Source organism: Neovison vison, chromosome 2, assembly GCF_020171115.1.
Source record: "Neovison vison isolate M4711 chromosome 2, ASM_NN_V1, whole genome shotgun sequence".
Classification (NCBI taxonomy): Eukaryota; Metazoa; Chordata; class Mammalia; order Carnivora; family Mustelidae; genus Neogale; species Neogale vison.
In genome coordinates this window covers 36,158,386-36,180,128 of record NC_058092.1, presented here as the reverse complement: position 1 = coordinate 36,180,128, position 21,743 = coordinate 36,158,386, and the positions used below count along the sequence as shown (strand labels likewise).

The window sequence follows — 21,743 nt, the reverse complement described above, 5'->3', positions numbered from 1 at the left end:
GCCACGGCAATCAAGAATTTGTTCACAGAGCAAGGGACAGTCTTTACCAACACTTACCAAGCCAGCAGTAAGAGAAGGAGCAGATTGTCCAAGGGACTGGTTCCTCATTCGAACCAGGTTTGATGCTTCTCCTGAAGACTGCCAAGTCACCTGTCCCACACTGCTATGTACACTGCTGGACAAGGGGAGCAGCTGCTTACCTTCAAACACAAAGTTTGGAAAATATACTTGTAATTATTTATTAATGAATGAATGAAAATATACAATGATATCAAGTGGATAAACGTATAGTGATCCAAAATAAAATGAAGTTCTGCCATATTCATTTTAATCTGTAGACCTTTAAAAAATTTCAGCTGTCTGGGTGGAAAGGAGAATTGTAAATAGAGTACTGAAATTGAATTGACTATTTTATTTATTTATTTACTTACTTACTTATTTGACAGACAGAGATCACAAGCAGACAGAGAGGCAGGCAGAGAGAGAGCAAGCTCCCCGCCAAAAATTGACTATTTTAAATTCTCTGTAATAGCCATCACCATGCCAGCACCCAAACCTGACATCCAGCCTAGCAGGCTTTTTCCAGTCCCTTCCATGCAACTTAGTTTCTCACCAACTGAATGCAACATGAGTGGAGTTGATAGTTTCTCCTAGATAAGTTTGGCCCTCAGGTTTTCAGAAGATGAACAAGGAATCTATAATACTCTGGCCGGACTTCATGTGTTCAGTCCAGGTTGACTGACTGACTGCCTTAATCCCAAAGACTACAAGAGAGTCACTTACAAAATACAGAGTACCTAGAATTGCAATGACCTTCTAATTGAGGTGCAAGTCCTATTTCAATCTCTTCCTTCGTAATGTTCCTCAACACTGCTGCTAGTGATTTAACCAAAACAAACGTGATATCATTCCCTGCCGTAAAAAAACTTCTTATGACTCCCTACTGTTCAAAATTAGCCAAACGTTAAAAAAAAAAAAAAAAAAAAACTAAAGAGATCCTCCCCCATAAATCCAGATTATCTTCCTGGCCTCATCTCCTTCAACTCTTCCACACCCCTTTGCTCACTCAACTTCAATATTATGCCCTGCATTTTCACCTGGATTTATCTTGATCACCCAATTCACTTGAAAACCTTTTCCTCTTCCTGGAAAAATCCTATTCAACATGGAAATACCCACTGTAATAAAGGTGTGAGCAAAAGGAGTTTTTAGTTTTGTTTTTGGTACAACATTCCCTTTTATTGCAAACAAAATGTGATGCAAATTATTTGGAGGGCAATATAGCAAAACTGACTAAAATTTTAATTTGAATATGTTTGGACCCAGCATTCCACCTGTAGTAATGTAGTATAATGAAAAAACAAACCAGAATGCTCACCTAGTAATGCTCACCAGAATAAATCTAAAAATAAGATAAACGTTTATTACAATTTAAAGAAATTACAGTATCTCTACAAAATCACATACCGAACCCATTAAAAATAATGAAGCATCTCAAAATGTAGTCAAGAGAAAAATGTTCAACATTTCCTGTTCAGTAAAGAAAGCCGAAAGGAAGTGTATGGCAGATGATATCAATTTTTATTTTAAAGAAAATGTTTGTGTATATTTACATAAATTTTTAAATGTATATTTAAAAATAATGGAGTATAGGGTGCCTGGGTGGCTCAGTGGGTTAAGCCGCTGCCTTCGGCTCAGGTCATGATCTCAGGGTCCTGGGATCAAGTCCTGCATCGGGCTCTCTGCTCAGCGGGGAGCCTGCTTCCTCCTCTCTCTCTCTGCCTGCCTCTCTGCCTACTTGTGGTCTCTCTCTGTCAAATAAATAAATAAAATCTTTAAAAAAAAAATAATAATGGAGTATATATAAAAGGTATACATATATAAAGGGTATATATAAAGTATATATATATACATATATATAAAGTATATATAAAGGGTATATATAAAGGTTGGAGGAAGGGAGACAGAAGTAAAGATTAAGAAGAACTTTTTTTTAAGATTTTATTTAATTATTTGTCAGAGAGAGAGAGAGAGAGAGAGAGAGCGCTCACACAAGCAGGCAGAGTGGCAGGCAGAGGCAGAGAGAGCAGGCTCCCTGCCGAGCAAGAAGCCAGACACGGGACTCAATCCCAGGACCCTGGGATCATGACCCGAGCTGAACGCAGCAACTTAACCAACTAAGCCACCCAGGCACCCCTAAGAAGAACTTTTCACTTTGACATAATGCTGGTCTTTGAACTCAAATTTTTAAATTACTGGCATATTTACTTTGTTAATCAGAAAAATGCAATGTTTTTTAAAAATCTAGTTATCTTCCAAGTCTGTGTGTAAATGTATGCTTTACCAGAAAGTCTTCCCACAAAACCCTCTCAAAGAATAGTTCCCTACTCAAAACTTCCATTAAGACCAGAATAGAGACAGCCTGTCCACTTTTCTTCTACAAATGTTGCTAAGTTCTCCAGATCATCTGCCTATCCTCATCTATATATTCTAAAGGAAAGCTAGCTCCTTGTTTTACCCTATACACATAAACAAAGGCTAGTATCATATTTCTATCTCCCTTCAAAATAAGGGCTTGCTGGGGCAAGAGATTTATGCACTTGCAAAAGAAACCAATTTGGACATATACTAGTCTGGCCTTGAAATGTACAAAGGATTGCCAAGAATTTGAGGAAAACAAACAACATAAAACAGAAGCAACAATATGAACAAATGGAGAAACTAGACCTTTAGTAGAGACATAATTCAGAAAAAAAAACTTAGAACTTCTAATTATTCTCACAATGATTCAAGAGGTTAATATGTAAAATATTCCCTATTAAATATTGCTGAATGAGCACACACTTTTATCTTTTGTCACCCAGGACAGTAAATGAAAATAAAGAAGTAAAATAAACAAAGGCTATAATGAGGGAGGGGGGAGTAACTGAGAAGATGAATAAAATTTGGAGAAAACCTAAAACAGACAGATGAATCGTAACCAATGGAACTGGGCAAAGAAAGACACAAGGTGGGGCACCTGGGTGGCTCAGTGGATTAAAGCCTCTGCCTTCGGCTCAGGACATGATCCCAGGGTCCTGGGATCCAGCCCCCAGCCCCACATCGGGTTCTCTGCTCGGCGGGGAGACTGCTTCCCCTCCTCTCTCTCTCTGCCTGCCTCTCTGCCTACTTGTGATCTCTGTCTGTCAAATAAATTAATAAAACCTTAAAAAAAAGAAAGAAAGAAAGACACAAGGTAAAATAAGCATAGAGGAGGCTGCAGTTAAATGGCAGTTAAATGAGATAGTAGGCTACCCTGCAAAATCTCAGATAAGTTCAGTACTCAGAAATGCAAGCTACCAAAGAGGACATAAAATTAAGGGGCGCCTGGGTGGCTCAGTGGGTTAAGCCGCTGCCTTCGGCTCAGGTCATGATCCTGGGGTCCTGGGATCGAGTCCCACATGGGGCTCTCTGCTCAGCGGGGGCCCTGCTTCCCTCTCTCTCTCTGCCTGCCTCTCTGTCTACTTGTGATCTCTGTCTGTCAAATAAACAAAATCCTTAAAAAAAAAAAAAAATTAAGATGTAAGGCTGAACTCAGATTAACTGAAAATCTATAAAGAATCAAACACAACCACATTCCCACATTGTACCACCCAGTAGCCAATAGCCAATTACTTCAAAGGATAGAAGGAATATGGCACCTCAGAGCAAAGCAATGGATTCTGGTTATTATGTGCTCAAGAGTTGGTTCAGAAACAAAATAAAACTTTAAAAAAATTTTTAATACAAAAATCAAAATTCTACTTACATAGACAGTATTTATAAGGTTATTACCTTATAATACCTCCTTAAAAGAAGAGCAGAATACTATGAAAGCAAAAAATGGCTCTATGTGATTAAATGCCTGGCAAAATAACAATTTCAATCAAAGAGTGAAAAGATAAAGCCAAGGGAATATTCCTGAAACAGGACAAAAATAAGAAGAAATTTAAAACTGGAAAGGAATACAGGAGGATTTTATTTTCTTCTCTACTATCTTTTTAGCTGAGGCCAGTGGATTCTTATTTTTTTTTTATATATATATATTTTTTTAAGATTTTATTTATTTATTTGACAGAGAGAGATCACAAGTAGACGGAGAGGCAGGCAGAGAGAGAGAGGAGGAAGCAGGCTCCCTGCTGAGCAGAGAGCCCGATGCGGGACTCGATCCCAGGACCCCGAGATCATGACCTGAGCCGAAGGCAGCGGCTTAACCCACTGAGCCACCCAGGCGCCCCTGGCCAGTGGATTCTTTAATCGTGTATTGATTGCTTAAAATTATGTCACATTTTAATTGTTGCCTATTTGGACGATGACTTCCTTGTATCATTCCTTCCCCTAGAATTTTTTAAAGATTTTTCTATGGGGAAGGTGGGGAGGCACCTTCCCCATAGGGATTCTGAAAATAGGAAAAAGAAAATCAAAAAAAGCAAAGGATCTGAGGTCCACAGAATAAGAAGACAGCAAAAGTCAAATTCGAAAAAAAAAAACCAGTGATAGTGGTCAACTACAAAATACCTAGCAGGTTGAGGCTACCATTGAGATATGTCATGAGGAAATAGTAAAGAGAGGAAGATGGCCTTACCCATAAGTGTTCTATACAAGACTACCACCAGAGAAGAAGGTGTCAAGATGCCAAATCAGTTGATATACCCTTAAATATAAGTGATATACACTTGAATGTGTGGACAACACAGTTGCACATTTCTTAAAAAACAAAATTAGATACTCACCTGACAGCGAACTGGCCAGGCTTCCTCTCCGCAACTTACAGTCATCCTGACTAAGTTGTCGTTGGAGTTTAGCTTTTCCGGTGGATGAAAATATGTCAGGATTACTGAGCTTCCGAAAAAGCAGGGGACTAAGTCCAGCTATCACATCCTTTAAAGAAAAAAAAAAAAAGATAAAATATAAGTCTGTAATGTCTTTTCTAAAAGTGTAAGGACTTTATATCAAACATCTCTACAACATTCATTGCAGTTAAAAAGTGCCAGCATTTTATACTTTCTGCTCAACAGCTAAAGCCAGAAACATACTTCTTAGTAAAAGCTGTTTTGGGTATGCTATGAAGGCTGTGGGACATTGATTATAAAATGCCAAAGGGGCACCTGGTGACTCAGTCAGTTGAAGATCCAAATCTTAGGGCGCCTGGGTGGCTCAGTGGGTTAAGCCGCTGCCTTCGGCTCAGGTCATGATCTCAGGGTCCTGGGATCGAGTCCCGCATCGGGCTCTCTGCTCGGCAGGAAGCCTGCTTCCTCCTCTCACTCTCTGTCTGCCTCTCTGCCTACTTGTGATCTCTGTCTGTCAAATAAATAAATAAAATCTTTAAAAAAAAAAAAGAAGATCCAAATCTTAGTTTCCTTTTCTTTTTCTTTTTTTTTTAGATTTTATTTATTTATTTGACAGAGATCACAAGTAGGCAGAGAGGCAGGCAGAGAGAGAGGAGGAAGCAAGCTCCCTGCTGAGCAGAGAGCCCCACTCGGGGCTTGATTCCAGGACCCTGGGATCATGACCTGAGCCGAAGGCAGAGGCTTTAACCCACTGAGCCACCCAGGCACCCCCAACTCTTAGTTTTGACTCAGGTCTTGATCTCAGAGTCATGGGACCAAGCCCCAAGTCAGGCTCCGCACTCAGCAGAGAATCTGTTTGAGATTCTCTCTCCCTTTCCCTCTGCCCCTCCCCCACCCCTCCCTCTCTTACCCCCTCAAAAAGAAAAAGTAAAGAAGAAGTCTTTTTCCATAAAGAGTACATATCTAGTTATGTTTATTTATTTACTTTTCTCCTTCTATTCACTCTTCCTATATCTAGTTTTTAAAAATATTTTTTCATTTTAAAAAAATCATAAATGGCAGAACTTCCTTTACTTCTTTTTTTTTCTTTTTTTTTTTTTAAGATTTTATTTATTTATTTGACAGAGAGAAATCACAAGTAGACAGAGAGACAGGCAGAGAGAGAGAGAGGGAAGCAGGCTCCCTGCTGAGCAGAGAGCCCGATGCGGGACTCGATCCCAGGACTCTGAGATCATGACCTGAGCTGAAGGCAACGGCCTAACCCACTGAGCCACCCAGGCGCCCAAACTTCCTTTACTTCTTATACAAAGTTAGAAATGCCTCTATCATTCAATTAATGCTAAAATTAAATGTAGAGTTTTCTTTACAGGTCTATAATAAGAGCTAAATACATTTTAATGAAAAAGCATGAAGTACTCTGGAGAAAATGCAGACAATATGAAACATTGAAAGGGTCTCCCTTTTGCCTTTACTTTAATCCAGTTCATCCTAATCCATCTCAATGCCTGCTCCTCTTCACTCTAAGCAATGTTCAACATATCATCAAGATTCAGACATTCTGGGGGCACCTGGATGGCTCAAGTCAGCATCATGATCAGGTCATGATCCCAGGGTCCTGGGATAGAGCCTCACACCAGGGAGTCTGCTTCTCCCTCCCTCCCAGCTTGTGCTCTCTCTTGCTATCTCTGTCACTATCTGTCTCTTTCTCTCTCTCTCAAATAAATTAATAAAATCTTAAAAAAAAATTCATACATTTTGAAGCAAACGCTCACCTAATTGGTAACTAAACTATTTTGAAAAAAATAAGGCAAATGAGACATATTTTTCATATTTCACTGAAGGAAGCTATAACAAACACAGACAAGTCGCACATCAAAGTGATATGGACAGTACAAAGACAAAAATAAGAAACATAAAAAGAAATAACTAAAATCTAGGTTTCCTGCCATGTGAAGAACAAGACTCAGGTAACTAGTAAAAGCCACAGAGGGGGAAAAAATGGGAAAATGCCAGCCTCCTTAAGATTTAAAGGAAAGAAAAAAAAAACCCTCTAAGATCATACGCTGTGACTGATGGGTTCAAAAACATGGGAAAGTGCCAATATTGGTTGGTGGTGGCTATCCAGAATATAATTTAGATAAGCCCAAGGGGGAAAGAAAAGTAAAGTTAAAGAAAAATAACGGAAGAAACAAGGAAACAGTATTTTTTATTTTTGTTTTATTTTTTTTTAAAAGATTTTATTTATTTATTTGACAGAGAGAGATCACAAGTAGGCAGAGAGAGAGAGAGAGGAGGAAGCAGGCTCCCTGCTGAGCAGAGAGCCCGATGTGGGACTCGATCCCAGGACCCTGAGATCATGACCTGAGCTGAAGGCAGTGGCTTAACCCACTGAGCCACCCAGGCGCCCAAGGAAACAGTATTTTTTAAATTGGTAGTAAATAAGGGCACCTGGGTGGCTCAGTGGGTTAGCTCAGTGGGCTGAGCTAAATAAAGTGCCTTTAGCTCAGGTCATGATCTCAGGGTCCAGGGATCAAGCCCCACATCAGGCTCTTTGCTCAGCAGGAAGCCTGCTTCCCCCTCTCTCTTTGCCTGCCTCTCTGCCTACTTGTGATCTCTCTGTCAAATAAATAAATAAAATCTTTTAAAATAAATAAATAAATAGATTGGTAGTAGGTGGATAAAATGATAAGGAGGGATATTGAGGCACTGAATCATTAAGGCAAATGATACGTCAAGATAGCTGTAACAGAGTGAGCAGGGAGGTGGAATTGGAAGGCGTAGCTAACAGAAAGAAGGCAGTAAGAGAGCAGTCTACAGGGACGCCTGGGTGGCTCAGTTGATTAAGCAGCTGCCTTCAGCTCAGGTCATGATCCCAGCGTGCTGGGATCCAGTCCCACATCAGGCTCCTTGCTCGGCAGGGAGCCTGCTTCTCCCTCTGTCTCTGCCTGCCATTCTGTCTGTCTGTGCTCGCTCTCGCTCCCCCTCTCTCTCTGACAAATAAATAAAATCTTTAAAAAAAAGAGAGAGCAGCCTACATTCCCACCACTTGGTATGTCAAGAATGAAACTGTACCTATCAATCAAGGACAAATCATGGAAGGAAGCCAGGTTTGGGCACTAATGCTGATAACCCACCAAAAAGGGCTGGCCATTCACACAGGCAACACCCTCAGCAACCAGCTTTTGGTGGAAGAAAATAAGGAAGCCCTGAAAGATATCAAGCATGGAAATAATATCTCAGATGAAGACAATATGGAGAAGGAAAGGTCTCATCCTCAAAATAAATTACAAATGAGCTACATCAAAGAGCCGGCACTGGAATGCCTGCTACCGTGTATGAATGAGCAATTAGTCTCAGCCAGAAAAGGAGCAACTACCAATATAGGACTAGATCACTATCAATTAAAAGAAAGCCCTATCCTTTTCAATCATCCTATTTCCTACACACCAAAAGAAAAAAAGCTAGAAAACAGAAAAGTAAAAGAAAATCATGCTCCTTCTTATTCTAAGTCTCACCTGTCAAAACCTTGCAAAGGGAAGAAAATAGTAGTTAAACTGGATATGAAATTTTTTTAAAGATTTTATTTATTTGACAGAGAGAGATCACAAGTAGGCAGAGAAGCAAGCAGAGAGAGAGAGAGAGAGAGAGAGAGGAGGAAGCAGGCTCTCTGCTGAGCAGAGAGCCCGATGCGGGACTCGATCCCAGGACCCCGAGATCATGACCTGTGCCGAAGGCAGAGGCTTAACCCACTGAGCCACCCAGGCAGCCCTGGATATGAAATATAACTTTTAAATTAGTATTTTTTAGGGTGCCTGGGTGGCTCAGTGGGTTAAGCCGCTGCCTTCAGTTCTGGTCATGATCTCGGGGTCCTGGGATCGAGTCCCGCATCGGGATCTCTGCTCAGCAGGGAGCCTGCTTCCTCCTCTCTCTCTGCCTGCCTCTCTGCCTACTTGTGATCTCTCTCTGCCAAATAAATAAATAAAATCTTTTTTTAAAAAATCAGTATTTTTTAAAGATTTTATTTATTTCTTTGAGAGAGAGAGAATTCTGGCTTTTTAATTTTTTCTTTGTTATGTTATGATAGGAAATAGGATGATTGAAAAGGATAAGACTTTCTCTTAATTGGTAGAGAGCTAGTCCTGTGTTGGTGGTGGTTGTTCCTTTTGTGATTAAGACTAATTGCTCATCCATACACTCTGTAGTTTACTGCTTTCTCTTTTAATTCAGAGTACTGAGTTGTGGCTATTTTGCCTATTGCCCTGGGAGTCCTCACAAAGATTCGCTATCTGTGTCTTGGCTCAGACCATCTCCCTCCTCCACAATACCAAATCAAATCTCGTTAACTTTAGCAGAAAGCTAGTGTGCTTACACTGCACCTGTGCTACTAAGAATAGGATTCAAAGTAAAGGATTCACAGCTGAAACCTGGAGTCTACACTCAAAGACTAAAAACTTGGATTAACCCTCATTAGGAGTTGCCTTACCTACCTTTACCCACCAAAGACTGGTAGGTGAAAAGAACTCTGTACCTTCAGGCAGATTCTTCCTGATCTACCCTACCAAGAGTCAAACCCAGGTGCCACACTAATCAAAGTCCATCCTCTTAATCCATAACAAAAAAACCTTTGCTTATCTATACGTATGTGTATATACAGGCACATATATAAACATGAACTTTGATCCATACCTCAAGCATATCAAAAACAGACAAAAATTAAATGGATCATGAATCAAACTATAAAATCTAAAAGTGTAAAACTTCAGAAGAAAATACAACAGTAAATTTTTGTTACTTTGTGAGTTCTTAGATAAGATACAAAACATAAGTTTAAAAAGAACAAATTTATAAATGAGACTTTATCAAATTTTAAAACTACTACTCTTAAAAAGATACTGCTAAAAAAAAAGATACTGCTAAAAAATGAAAACAAATCACAAACAAGGAAAAAATACTTGCAAAACACATGTGAGAAAGGACTGGCATTCAGTATATAGAGAGATCTTTCAAAATTCAATAAGAAAACACAAGCCAACAAAAAACGTGAGCGAAAGACTGAAAAGACACTTAAACAAGAGGCAACTATGGTAAATGAACACACAAAACCATCCTCAACATCATTTATCATTAGGGAAACAAAAATTAAAATCAAATGAGAGGTAAAAAAAAAAAAAAAAAAAAAGCAAATGAGAGGCAAAACCAAAAACAAAACCCCACAGCTGCAAGCTAACATCCCCCCGCCAGAAACAACTGAAAAAGCACGGAGAAAATGTCAGAACCACCTTTGTCAGAATTCTGGGAAATAGTCAAAGGTTTACAGCCAAGAAAATGCTAAACCAAGAAGTCAACTTGAAAATAGGAGAAGCACCTGGTTGGCTCCACTGGTTGGGTGTTGGGACTCTTGGTTTCGGTCATGATCTCAAGGTTGAAGGATCCAGTCCCACTTTGGGCTCTGCACTCACCAAGGAGCCTGCTATAGATTCTCTCTCCCTTTCTGTCTCCCTCTACCCAGCTCATGCACACACATGTGCTCACTCTCTCTCTAAAATAAATCAATAAATCTTTTAAAAAAAAATAATAGTAGGACAGCTTTGCGGCATTTTCACTTGCCCTTGCCCGCCCACTCCTAGATATGGTCTGCAGATGTCAACTGGCGTTTCCAGTGCAGGACCCTGACCCCTGGTTCCAAAAGGAACACAACAGACCTTTTTTGCAAATTATTGTTTATATCTATTCCAACTTGTCTGGGGCTACCTGAAGGACTGGCACAAGGCATACCTTTATTTCACCTAACTCTGAATCTGTTCATGATAGAAAAGCAGAAGAAAATGATAGAATTGCGTCACCATTTTGCAACTCCCAACTACTGAATATTGGCAATGAGCATCAACAACTGCTAAAATCAAAGAGCAAACAGCAGATATTATTACATGCCTCCTGTTGAAAGACCACACAACCATCCATAATCTTGCTAAAGGAATTGAACCTAAGGCCAGTGAAGACTCTGTATCCAGCTGCAAACTGCAAGAAATACAAAGGACAAAGAAACGTTCTAAAATACATCTAAGTATGCAGAGCTACACTGTGGGAAACTCTGTATGTCAAAACCTCAGGGGTTTTCAACATATAAATTTTAACGAAAAAGAAGAGATGGAAGGGAAACCAACAGATTAAAAAAGATTTTACCAGGGGCGCCTGGGTGGCTCAGTGGGTTAAGCCTCTGCCTTCGGCTCAGGTCATGATCCCAGGGTCCTGGGATCGAGTCCCACATCGGGCTCTCTGCTGGGCAGGGAGCCTGCTTCTTCCTCTCTCTCTTTCAGCCTGCCTCTCTGCCTACTTGTGATCTCTGTCTGTCAAATAAATAAATAAAATCTTTAAAAAAAAAAAAAAAGATTTTACCATATCTAGATTTTTTAAATGGGCAAAACTAAATTGTAATGTTTTAGATGTGAACTTACAAGGAAACTATTACTTTTTAAGTCAGGACAGTGATTACTTTTGGAGGTACGGTGGGGCTGTGATTGAGGTGGGACACAGGGAGAGGAATTTCTAGAATGGCTGGCAAAAATTGTTTTTCTTTTTTTTTAATTATTTTTTTTAAAGATTTTTATTTATTTGACAGAGAGAGGTCACAAGTAAGCAGAGAGGCAGGCAGAGAGAGAGGAGGAAGCAGGCTCCCTGCTGAGCAGAGAGCCTGATGCGGGACTCGATCCCAGGACCCTGAGATCATGACCTGAGCCGAAGGCAGCGGCTTAACCCACTGAGCCACCCAGGCGCCCCTTTCTTTTTTTTTTTTTTTAAGATTTTATTTATTTATTTGACAGAGACACAGCGAGAGAGGGAACACAAGCAGGGGCAATTGGAGAGAGAGAAGGAGGCTTCCCACTGAGCAGGGGCTCAAACCCCAGACCCTGGGATCATGACCTGAGCTAAAGGCAGACACTTAATGACTGAGCCACCCAGGCGCCCCCAAAATCATTTTTCTTAACTTGGGTAGTGGAGTGGTTGTAAGAGTGCTCATTTTATAATTTTTCATTAAGCTATACATTTGTTTTGGATGCTTTTCTATACTTGTTGTATTTTACAATAAAAAGGTTAAAAAGAAAAAAGGAAAGAAGAAAAATAATCACAAAACAAGTAGCCTGCTACAAAAGTAAGGGTATATTCTGCTACACATGAAGTTTGAGCAGTGACAAAAAACAAGCACTATAAAAAACACAGAAACATTTAGTGAGATCCAATACAAACGAGAAATTCTAAATCTTGATTTAACAATGAAAACAACACTACACAATAGACACTCTTATCCTTATTTCATAGTCAAACTTACTAAGCTACTGGGAGAATTCAAACTTAGTCCAAAGCATGCTTTTTTCCATGTTATATTTAAATGACACTAATAAAGAATTCATAACAATCAATAAGAAAAATAAAAAGAAACAGTCTATAGAAAAACAAGAAAGTATGTGGATTAAGAAGTCACAAGACAAAAAATCCAAATAATAGATATAAGAGAAAAATCTAAATAACATATATAATTCACTAGCAATTAGGGAAATATATTTAAAACACTGACATGCCAAATAAGCCTAACAAATTACCAAAAAAGTAATAATCTGGTAACACCAAGAGTTGGCGAAGACATAGAGAAACATCAGTGGCCAAAGTGCAAATTGGTACAATCACCGTAGAAAGTAATTTGGCAAAAATAGCCAGTAAGAAAAACTCCTACATATATGCACAAGCAAATAAGTACAAGGATATTTACTGCAGCACTGTAATAGGGAAAATGAAAATGACCTAAGTGTCCATTATTATAAGAATGAATAAACTCATTTATTCATTAAAAATTAATGAAACTGGGGGCATCTGGGTGGCTCAGTCGTTGATCATCTGCCTTTAGCTCAGGTCATGATCCCAGGGTCCTAGGATCGAGCCCCACATCAGGCTGCCTGCTCAGTGGGAAGCTTGCTTCTCTCTCTCTTACTCTCCCTGCTTGAGTTCCCTCTCTCACTGTGTCTCTGTCAAATAAATAAATAAAATCTTTAAAAAAAAAAAATTAATGAAATGGATTTAAATATATTAACATAGATCAAGGTTAGCAAACTTCAGCTGCCAGGCCAAATCCTAACCATAGCCTATTTATGTCCAGCCAAGAAGTTAAAAGCAGGGGCGGCCTGGGTGGCTTAGTGGGTTAAGCCTCTGCTTGGGCTCAGGTCATGATCTCAGGGTCCCGGGATCAAGCCCCACATTGGGCCCTCTACTCAAGAGGGAGCCTGCTTCCCCCTGTCTCTCTGCCTGCCTCTGCCTTCTTATGATCTCTCTCTCTGCCAAATAAATAAATAAAATCTTTTAAAAAAAAGAAGTTAAAAGTAGTTTTACATCTGTAAATGGTTGGAAAACAAATCAAAGAAGAATATTTCATTAAATATTTTCAATATGAAGAATATGAAAGTTATATAAAATTCCAATTTCAATGTCTATATTATAGGAACATAGTGCAGTTACCTATTTACCTATTATCATATAGATGCTGTCATGCTACAAAAGGAATGAGTACTTAAGAGACAGTATAACAGGGTGCCTGGGTGGCTCAGTGGGTTAAGCCGCTGCCTTCGGCTCAGGTCATGATCTCAGGGTCCTGGGATCGAGTCCCCCATCGGGCTCTCTGCTGAGCCTGCTTCCTCCTCTCTCTCTCTCTGCCTTCCTCTCTGCCTACTTGTGATCTATCTCTCTCTCTCTCTCTCTCTCTCTCTGTCAAATAAATAAATAAATAAATCTTTTTTAAAAAAAAAAAAGAGAGAGTATAACAAAGGCTAAAATATTTATTTTCTGGCCCTATAGGGAAAAAGTTTGTTGATCCATGATATACATAATTTTCAAAAACAATGAGTGAAAAAAAGTAAGAATGAAAGGATACAGTAACACATAATTTATATAAAATTTAAAAACAAATACTGCTACATCTTACTTATAAATGTCTTTCATAATGAATTTTTTCCCCTACTTGTGCAGCATCAAATACACACCACTTTCAGGATTGTGGTTTCCTCCTAGAGGAGGGAAGGGATGCTAACAGTAACTGTATTTACTTCTTTAAAATCTAAAACAGGGGCACTTGGCTGGCTCTGTCAGTGGAGCATACAACTCTTGATCTCAGGGTTGTGAGTTTGAGATCCACACTGAGTGAAAAGATGACTTAAAAGTAAAATTAAAAATAAATAAAATAAAAGGGGTTCCTCGGTTTAGTGTCTGCCTTCATTTTGGGTTGTGATTCTGGGGGGGGGGTCTTCGGATTGGGCCCCGTTGGGTACCCTGCTCAGCAGGGAGTCTGCTTCTAGGGAGAAGCCACTGCCCTTCCACCCACACTCGTCAACACGCTCTCGCTCTCTTGCTTTCTCTCAAATAAATAAAACCTTTTCTAAAAAGTGAAAAATAGTCTGCCAAAGGGGAGAAAATACCTTCAAATCATATATCTGATAAGAGTCTAGTATCCAGAATAAATATAGAACTCTCAACATCTCAACAACAAACAACTGAATGGGTGCCTGGGTGGCTCAGTGGGTTGGGCTGCTGCCTTCGGCTCGGGTCATGATCTCGGGGTCCTGGGATCGAGTCCTGCGTTGGGCTCTCTGCTCAGCGGGGAGCCTGCTTCCTCCTCTCTCTCTCTGCCTGCCTCTCTGCCTACTTGTGATCTGTCTCTGTCAAATAAATAAATAAATTCTTTAAAAAAAATAAAATTAAATTAAAAAATAAAAAAATTTTTAAAATGGGCAAATAAATAAATAAATAAAGTAAAAATGGGCAAAGAACTGAGTAAACATTTCTATAACAAAGATCAAGCATATAAAAAGATGTTCGACACCACTGACCTATAGGGAGATGCAAATCAAAAAGCACAATGAGGGGCGCCTGCCTGGCTCAGTCAGAAGAGCGTGAGATTCTTGATCTCAGAGTCATGAGTTTGAAACCCACATTGGGTGTAGAAATTACATACATACATACAGAAGCAAGCACAAAGAGGGCAGCTGGCTGGCTCAGTAGGTGGAACGTGAGGTTCTTGATCTCAGAGTTGTAAATTTAAGCCTATGTTGGGTATAGAGATTACTTAACATAAAATCTTTAAAAATTTTTTTTTAATTTTAATTTAATCATTATTTAAAAGCACAATGAGATATCACTTAATCCACAAGGATGGCTAAAAATTTTGTTAGAATGTGAAAATAACAAATGTTAGAAAGGTCATGGCCAAATTGGAACCCTTGTACACTGCCGGTGGCAATGTTAAAATGGTACAGCCACCATGAAAACAGTTTGACCATTTCTCATAAACTTAAACATAAAACTACCATATGCTCCAACCATTCCACTCCTGTCCATATCACAAAAAAACTGGAAAAACAGGTATTCAAATAAAAACTTATACACAAACGTTCATAGTAGCTTCCTAGTAGTTCATCTCAATCACCAAAAGGTAGAAACAACCCAAACGTCCACCAGTTGATGACAAACAAAATGTGGCACATCCATACAATGAAATATACTCAGCCATAAATAGAAATGAGGTACTGATCCATGCTACTGTATGGCTAAATCTCAAAAACATTATGCTGAGTGAAAGAAGCGAGACATAAAAAGGCACATATTGGGGGCGCCTGGGTGGCTCAGTGGGTTAAGCCGCTGCCTTCGGCTCAGGTCATGATCTCAGGGTCCTGGGATCGAGTCCCGCATCAGGCTCTCTGCTCAGCGGGGAGCCTGCTTCCTCCTCTCTCTCTGCCTGCCTCTCTGCCTACTTGTGATCTCTCTCTGTCAAATAAATAAATAAAATCTTTAAAAAAAAAAAAAAAGGCACATATTGTATGATTTCATTTATATGAAATGTCCAGAGTCCACAGTAACAGAAAATGGATTAGTGGTTGCCAAAGACTGGGGGGAGGAAGAAACAGGGAGTAACAAACTTAATATATATATTTCTTTCCGGGGTTATGAAAATGTGCTGGAATTAGGGGCACCCAGTGGTTCAGTCACTGCCTTCGCCTCAGGTCATGATCCCAGGGTCCTAGGATTGAGCCAGTGTTGGGCTCCCTGCTCAGCAGGGAATCTGCCTGTCACTCTCCCTCTGCCCCCTGCTAAGGCTCTCTATCAAATAAATAAATAAAATCTTTAAAAAAAATGTTTTGGAATTAGACAGTGATAATGGTTCCACAATATCTTAATGTAGTAAATGTCACTAATTTTATGTCAAGCCTATGTTACTGTAACTTAAAAATGTTAAAGAACATGCTTCCTTCCAGGAGCCTATTATAGTGAGAACAGCTGAAACCCAGTCACTTTTCTCTCTGGCATCCCTTTAGCTTCTTCTGGCTTTTTTCCCTCTTCCCCATGGCCCACCGACAAAGTGAGAAATGCCTGAGGACAGCCTTCTCTAGCCACCAAGACTGAAGGAGTTCAGAGGCTGGCAGTGACTAGTCCTGCCAGAGGCTAAGGAAAACAAGCTTTTCCAGATCTCCTAGATGTTCTTAGAAAAAGGCCTTTACTTGCATTCAAAATGGTTATTACCCAAAACTCTGTGGACCTACAAGAAATGAAAGGAGACTATAGTTCTAGGCTGTCTATACCCAAAATAAGAGAATTTCTATATAGTTCTAGGTAAGGCCTATATTGTGGTTTGAAGCCTGGAGCAGGGACTAGCTACTTGTTGACCAAACATGATCCACCTTCCTCTTGGGCAGAACTAGATTATTTCCCAACCCTTTAGCAGTTAAGCACGGCCCTGTGATTGAATTCTGGCAATGCAAGATGGGTGGAAGTAATCATTTCCAGACCAGGCCCATCAAAGCCTCCCACGAGATTTCCCCACCTGCTCCAGATGACTTTGGAAGTGATGTGCAGAAAAATGGTAGAGTTTAGATTCTTTTGAGTGTATCTGTTATAGCAACTAGTGTTCTTTAATATAAAAGACTACTACATGAGAGGTACTAATAAAATGTCCCCTTCTCTTATTGGTCAAAGGCAGGACTCAGATGTTCCTGGGTCACCTAAACAAAACCATCTTGAAACTATCTTGAACAAAACACGTTTGAAAAAGCAGGGGTCCCTGGGTGGCTCAGTGGGTTAAGCCTCTGCCTTCAGCTCAGGTCATGATCTCAGGGTCCTGGGATGGAGCCCTGCATCGGGCTCTCTGCTCAGCAGGGAGCCAGCCTCCCCCTCTCTCTCTGCCGGCCTCTCTGCCTACTTGTGATCTCTCTCTGTCAAATAAAATAAAATTAAAAAAAAAAAAACACACATTTGAAATAGCTTACGGACTTTTTAAAAATTAATACCAACTATTTCTATTCTCTGCTTTTTAAAACATTCCTGAAAGCCTCAAAGAGTTGCGCAAATTAGAAGGCCTGACAAGTCTATATAACCTCTGCTTTACTGAAATATACGCAGAGAAACTATGTGACCTGTTAATCTTCAACATATTAAGGGTTAAAAAATTTGTGCATCTACTACTCAGGATCAACCTTAGGAAGTATTGCTACATTAAAGTTAGCAAACCTAAATGGTATCACAGAATTTTTAAAATGTGGTTACGTTGGCCTGAATTTGTTCTTAATTACATTCCAAAACCTAGGGAGATTACATTATCTCCTAAGCCAGTTACTTAACAAAAAATTCATAAAAGGTTCCCTAAAGGGAAAAATGCACAAATTAAAGCCTCCTTTTCAAGCTGAACAAAGTGAAAGAATAGTTCAATAAAACCAACAAATCAAAGGTCAAAGCACATCTTTTTCTATTATATTTCTTTCTTTTTTTTTTTTTAAGATTTTATTTATTTATTTATTTGACAGAGTAATTACAAGTAGGCAGAGAGGCAGGCAGAGAGAGAGAGGGAAGCAGACTCCCTGCTGAGCAGAGAGCCCAATGTGGGGCTCGATCCCAGGACTCTGAGATCATGACCTGAGCCGAAGGCAGAGGCTTTAACCCACTGAGCCACCCAGGCACCCCTATTATATTTCTTTCTAAAACCAGATGAGAACACTAAAAAAATATGAATTCTATATTCACACATTCTGTGTGTGAACCTTAAAAATATGATGATAATGGGGCGCCTGGGTGGCCCGTTGGGCTTCCTGCTCAGCAGGGAGCCTGCTACCCCTCTCTCTCCGCCTGCCTCTCTGTCTACTTGTGATCTCTCTCTCTCTGTCAAATAAATAAATAAAATCTTAAAAAATATATATATAGATGTACATATATATCTGTATATATGTACATATGTATATATGAACAGAAACCTGAATGAACGCTGTCAAATAAATAAATAAGTAATCTTTTTTTATTTTTTTAAAGATTTTATTTATTTATTTGACAGACAGAGATCACAAGTAGGCAGAGAGACAGGCAGAGAGAGAGAGAGGAAGGGAAGCAGTCTCTCTGCTGAGCACAGAGCCCGATTTGGGGCTGGATCCCAGGACCCTGAGATCATGACCTGAGCCGAAGGCAGAGGCTTTAACCCACTGAGCCACCCAGGCGCCTGAATAAATAAAAAATCATAAAAAATATATATATATATATATTCACAATAACACAATGAAATAGATAATAATATCATAATATGCTATATATAAGGGATAATTAAGGCTTGGAGAACTTAAATTATCTTATCTCAGGTCACAGAGCTGGGATTTCAAGCCAGAAAATGACTCAATCTTAATCATTATAAATTCATTCAGAAATATTTATTGAGTATCTTCTACATACAATTCTAGAAGCTAGAGATACAGCAGTGTAGTAGATACAGTGTAGTAGATACAAATTCCTGCCCTCAGGAACCATATATTCTAATGTGGAAGAATGATAACAAACAACAAATATCTGACAATACCAGGTAAATAAAAGAAATGAAAAAAAAGAGGTAAAGGGAATGACTAAGTGTTACTTTAAAAAGACTAGTCAAAATAATGAATAGTGTTTTTCTGAAAACAAATAAATTGGGAAAAAAAAAAAAAAAGACTAGTCAAGAAAGGGCTCTTTGAAGAGGTGATATGTGAACAGAAACCTGAATGAATTATAGCCAACAGACATATACATCTGGAAAAAGAACATCTCAGGTAAAGAAAACTACCAAGTGTAGAATTCTTCAAATAATAATTTTTTTTTAAAGATCTTATTTATTTATTTGACAGAGAGAGATCACAAGTAGGCAGAGAGGCAGGCAGAGAGAGAGAGGAGGAAGCAGGCTCCCTGCTGAGCAGAGAGCCCGATGCGGGACTCGATCCCAGGACCCTGAGATCATGACCTGAGCCGAAGGCAGCGGCTTAACCCACTGAGCCACCCAGGCGCCCTTCAAATAATAATTTTTAAAACATCCTCAGGCAGGAGCATGCTTAATATATTCAGAGACTATCAAAGCAGCCAGTATGACTACCTCTTGAACAAGAGGAAGAGTGGAAGTAAACTAGTGAAGGCCAAGAGGCAGATCATGTAGAATCTTATAGGACAAAGCAAGCTTTCCACTGTAATGGAAAGCCACCACAGGGTTTTGAATTAGGGGGTGACAAACTCTGATTTAAGCTTTAACAAGACAATACCGATCTTTCTGTATACAAAATATCATGGGGTGGGGAGAAGTAGGAACATAATCAGACCAGTGAGGAGACTTTTACAGTAATCCAAATGAATGATAATAGAGGCTAAGATTAGGGTAGCAGCAAAGTTAGTGGGGAAAAGTCTCAAGCAATTTTAAGGTAGCACCAACCAGACCTGATAAACTGAATGTGGAATATGAAGTTAAGAAAAGAATCAAAGACAACTTCCAAGTTCTGATCTGAGTAAATGAGAGAATGGTAATGCTATTTATTGACATAGGAAAGACTGGAAAGAAGCAGAATGGGAGTAAAAAAAATTCAGAATTCAGTTTTATACACATTAAATTTGAGATCTATTAACTATCCAAATGAAAACAGACATAGTCACAGACAACTGAAATTAAGGGTCTAGAGCTCAAAAGAAAGGTCATGCGGTGCCTGGGTGGCTCAGAGGGTTAAAGCCTCTGCCTTCGGCTCAGGTCGTGATCTTGGGGTCCTGGGATCGAGCCCTGGATCAGGCTCTCTGCTCAGCAGGGAGCCTGCTTCCCCCTCTCTCTCTGCCTGCCTCTCTGCCTACTTGTGATCTCTGTCTGTCAAAGTAAATAAAATCTTAAAAAAAAAAAAAAAAGAAAGAAAGAAAGGTCGTGATTAGATAAATAAATGTGGGAATCATCAGCACACAGATGGAATTTTAAGCAGTACAATCTGATGAGATCATATCAGAAGGGAGAACAGACTGTAAAAGCAGACTGAACCTTCCGAAGCTCCACTGAGATAGGAAGAAAACCAAGAGAGCAAGGTCCCAGAAGCCAAATGATAGAGTGATCAACAGTGTCAAATGCAAATAGGTTGAGTGAGATGAAGACTGTAAATTGGCCACCGGGTTTAGCCACGACGACCTTGACATAAGTATTTCAGTGGAATAATGGAGACAAAAGTCTGACTGGAGTCGGTTCAATAAAGAATGAGCAGAGAGGGGCGCCTGGGTGGCTCAGTCATTGAGGATCTGCGCTCAGGTCAGGATCCTAGAGTCCTGGGATGGAGCCATGCATCCGGCTCCCTGCTCAGCAGGAAGCCTGCTTCTCCCTCTCCCACTCCCTCTGCTTGTGTTCTCTCTCTCACTGTGTCTCTCTCAATCAAATAAATAAATTGTTAAAAAAAAAAAAAATGAAGAGAGAAGAAATGAAAGCAAAGATACAGACAACTCTTCGAGTAGTTATAAGGAGAAGCACTCTCCTACTTGTGGTCAATTATTTCATATCACTTGCTCTTTTGCCTGAATTACTGCAAAAAGCCTCCTAACTGGTCTTTGTTTCCACATACTCATTCAGTCCCAGTACTGTAGCCAAATAGACTGGATTAAAATTAATGTTAGTTCACATGATTCCTCTACTCAAAACTTTCCAATGGCTTCCCATCTCACTGAATGAAAAAGCTGAAATCCTTGCAACTGCCTACAAGACCCTTCACAAACTGCAAACTCTCCACAATCCAGCTCTTCTCTCCACCTTTCCCCTCTGAGCTCATCTATTACTCACTCCACTCCAGCCACCCTGGCCTCCTCCTGCTCCTCAAATACAAATTTTAAAAGTAGAGTCACGCTTCTGGCCGAGGGTACTTCCCATTCTCTCTACCGAGTATGCCTTTCCTCAGATTATCTAAATGCCTCTGTCTCTTACAACCTTCAGGTCTTTACTCAAATATCCCATTCCAACGGCATGCCTTTCCTGATGCTATTTAAAACCATAACCCCTCAACAAAATGAATGTAGAGGGAACATACCTTAACATAATAAAGCCCAGTTATGAAAAACCAGTAGTGAACATCATACTCAATGGTAAAAAACTGAAAGCATTTCCTTTAAGATTAAGAACAAGATAAACATGACCACCCTCACCACTTTTATTTAACCTAGTACTGGAAGTCCTACCTGTAGCAATCAGACAACAAAAAGAAAAGGCATCCAAACAGTAAGAAGGAAGTAAAACTGTTACTATTTGCAAATGACATGATACTGCATATAGAAAACTCTAAAGATTGCACCAAAAAAACTATTAGAACTAATAAATGAATGCAGTAAAGATACAAAATTCATATATAGAAACCTGTTATTTTTTATACACTAATAACAAAGTAGCAGAAAGAGAAACCAAGAAAATAATCCCATTTATAATTGTTCCAAAACGAATAAAATACCTAGAAATATATTTAACCAAGGAAGTGAAAGATCTAGACTCTGAAAACTATAGGACTCTGATGAAAGAAACTGAAGACAACACAAACAAATGGAAAGATACACTACACCCATGGATTGGAAGAATTTATATTGTTAGAATACCCATGGAATCCCTATCAAAATACCAAC

The 21,743-nt window shown here is 39.5% G+C and overlaps 1 protein-coding gene across 5 annotated transcripts in view; it reads right to left on the bottom strand.

Moving 5' to 3' along the window:
• MAST2 (microtubule associated serine/threonine kinase 2) overlaps window positions 1-21,743 on the bottom strand; it is a 199,311-nt gene that overhangs the window by 166,261 nt on the left and 11,307 nt on the right. For all 5 annotated transcript variants that reach the window (XM_044238133.1, XM_044238127.1, XM_044238128.1 and 2 more), the window contains exons 2-3: window positions 4,752-4,899; window positions 58-200 (exon numbers count right to left, since the gene is read on the bottom strand). In XM_044238133.1, coding sequence (XP_044094068.1) covers window positions 58-200; window positions 4,752-4,899 — 291 coding nt within the window. The remainder of the gene's footprint in view (window positions 1-57; window positions 201-4,751; window positions 4,900-21,743) is intronic.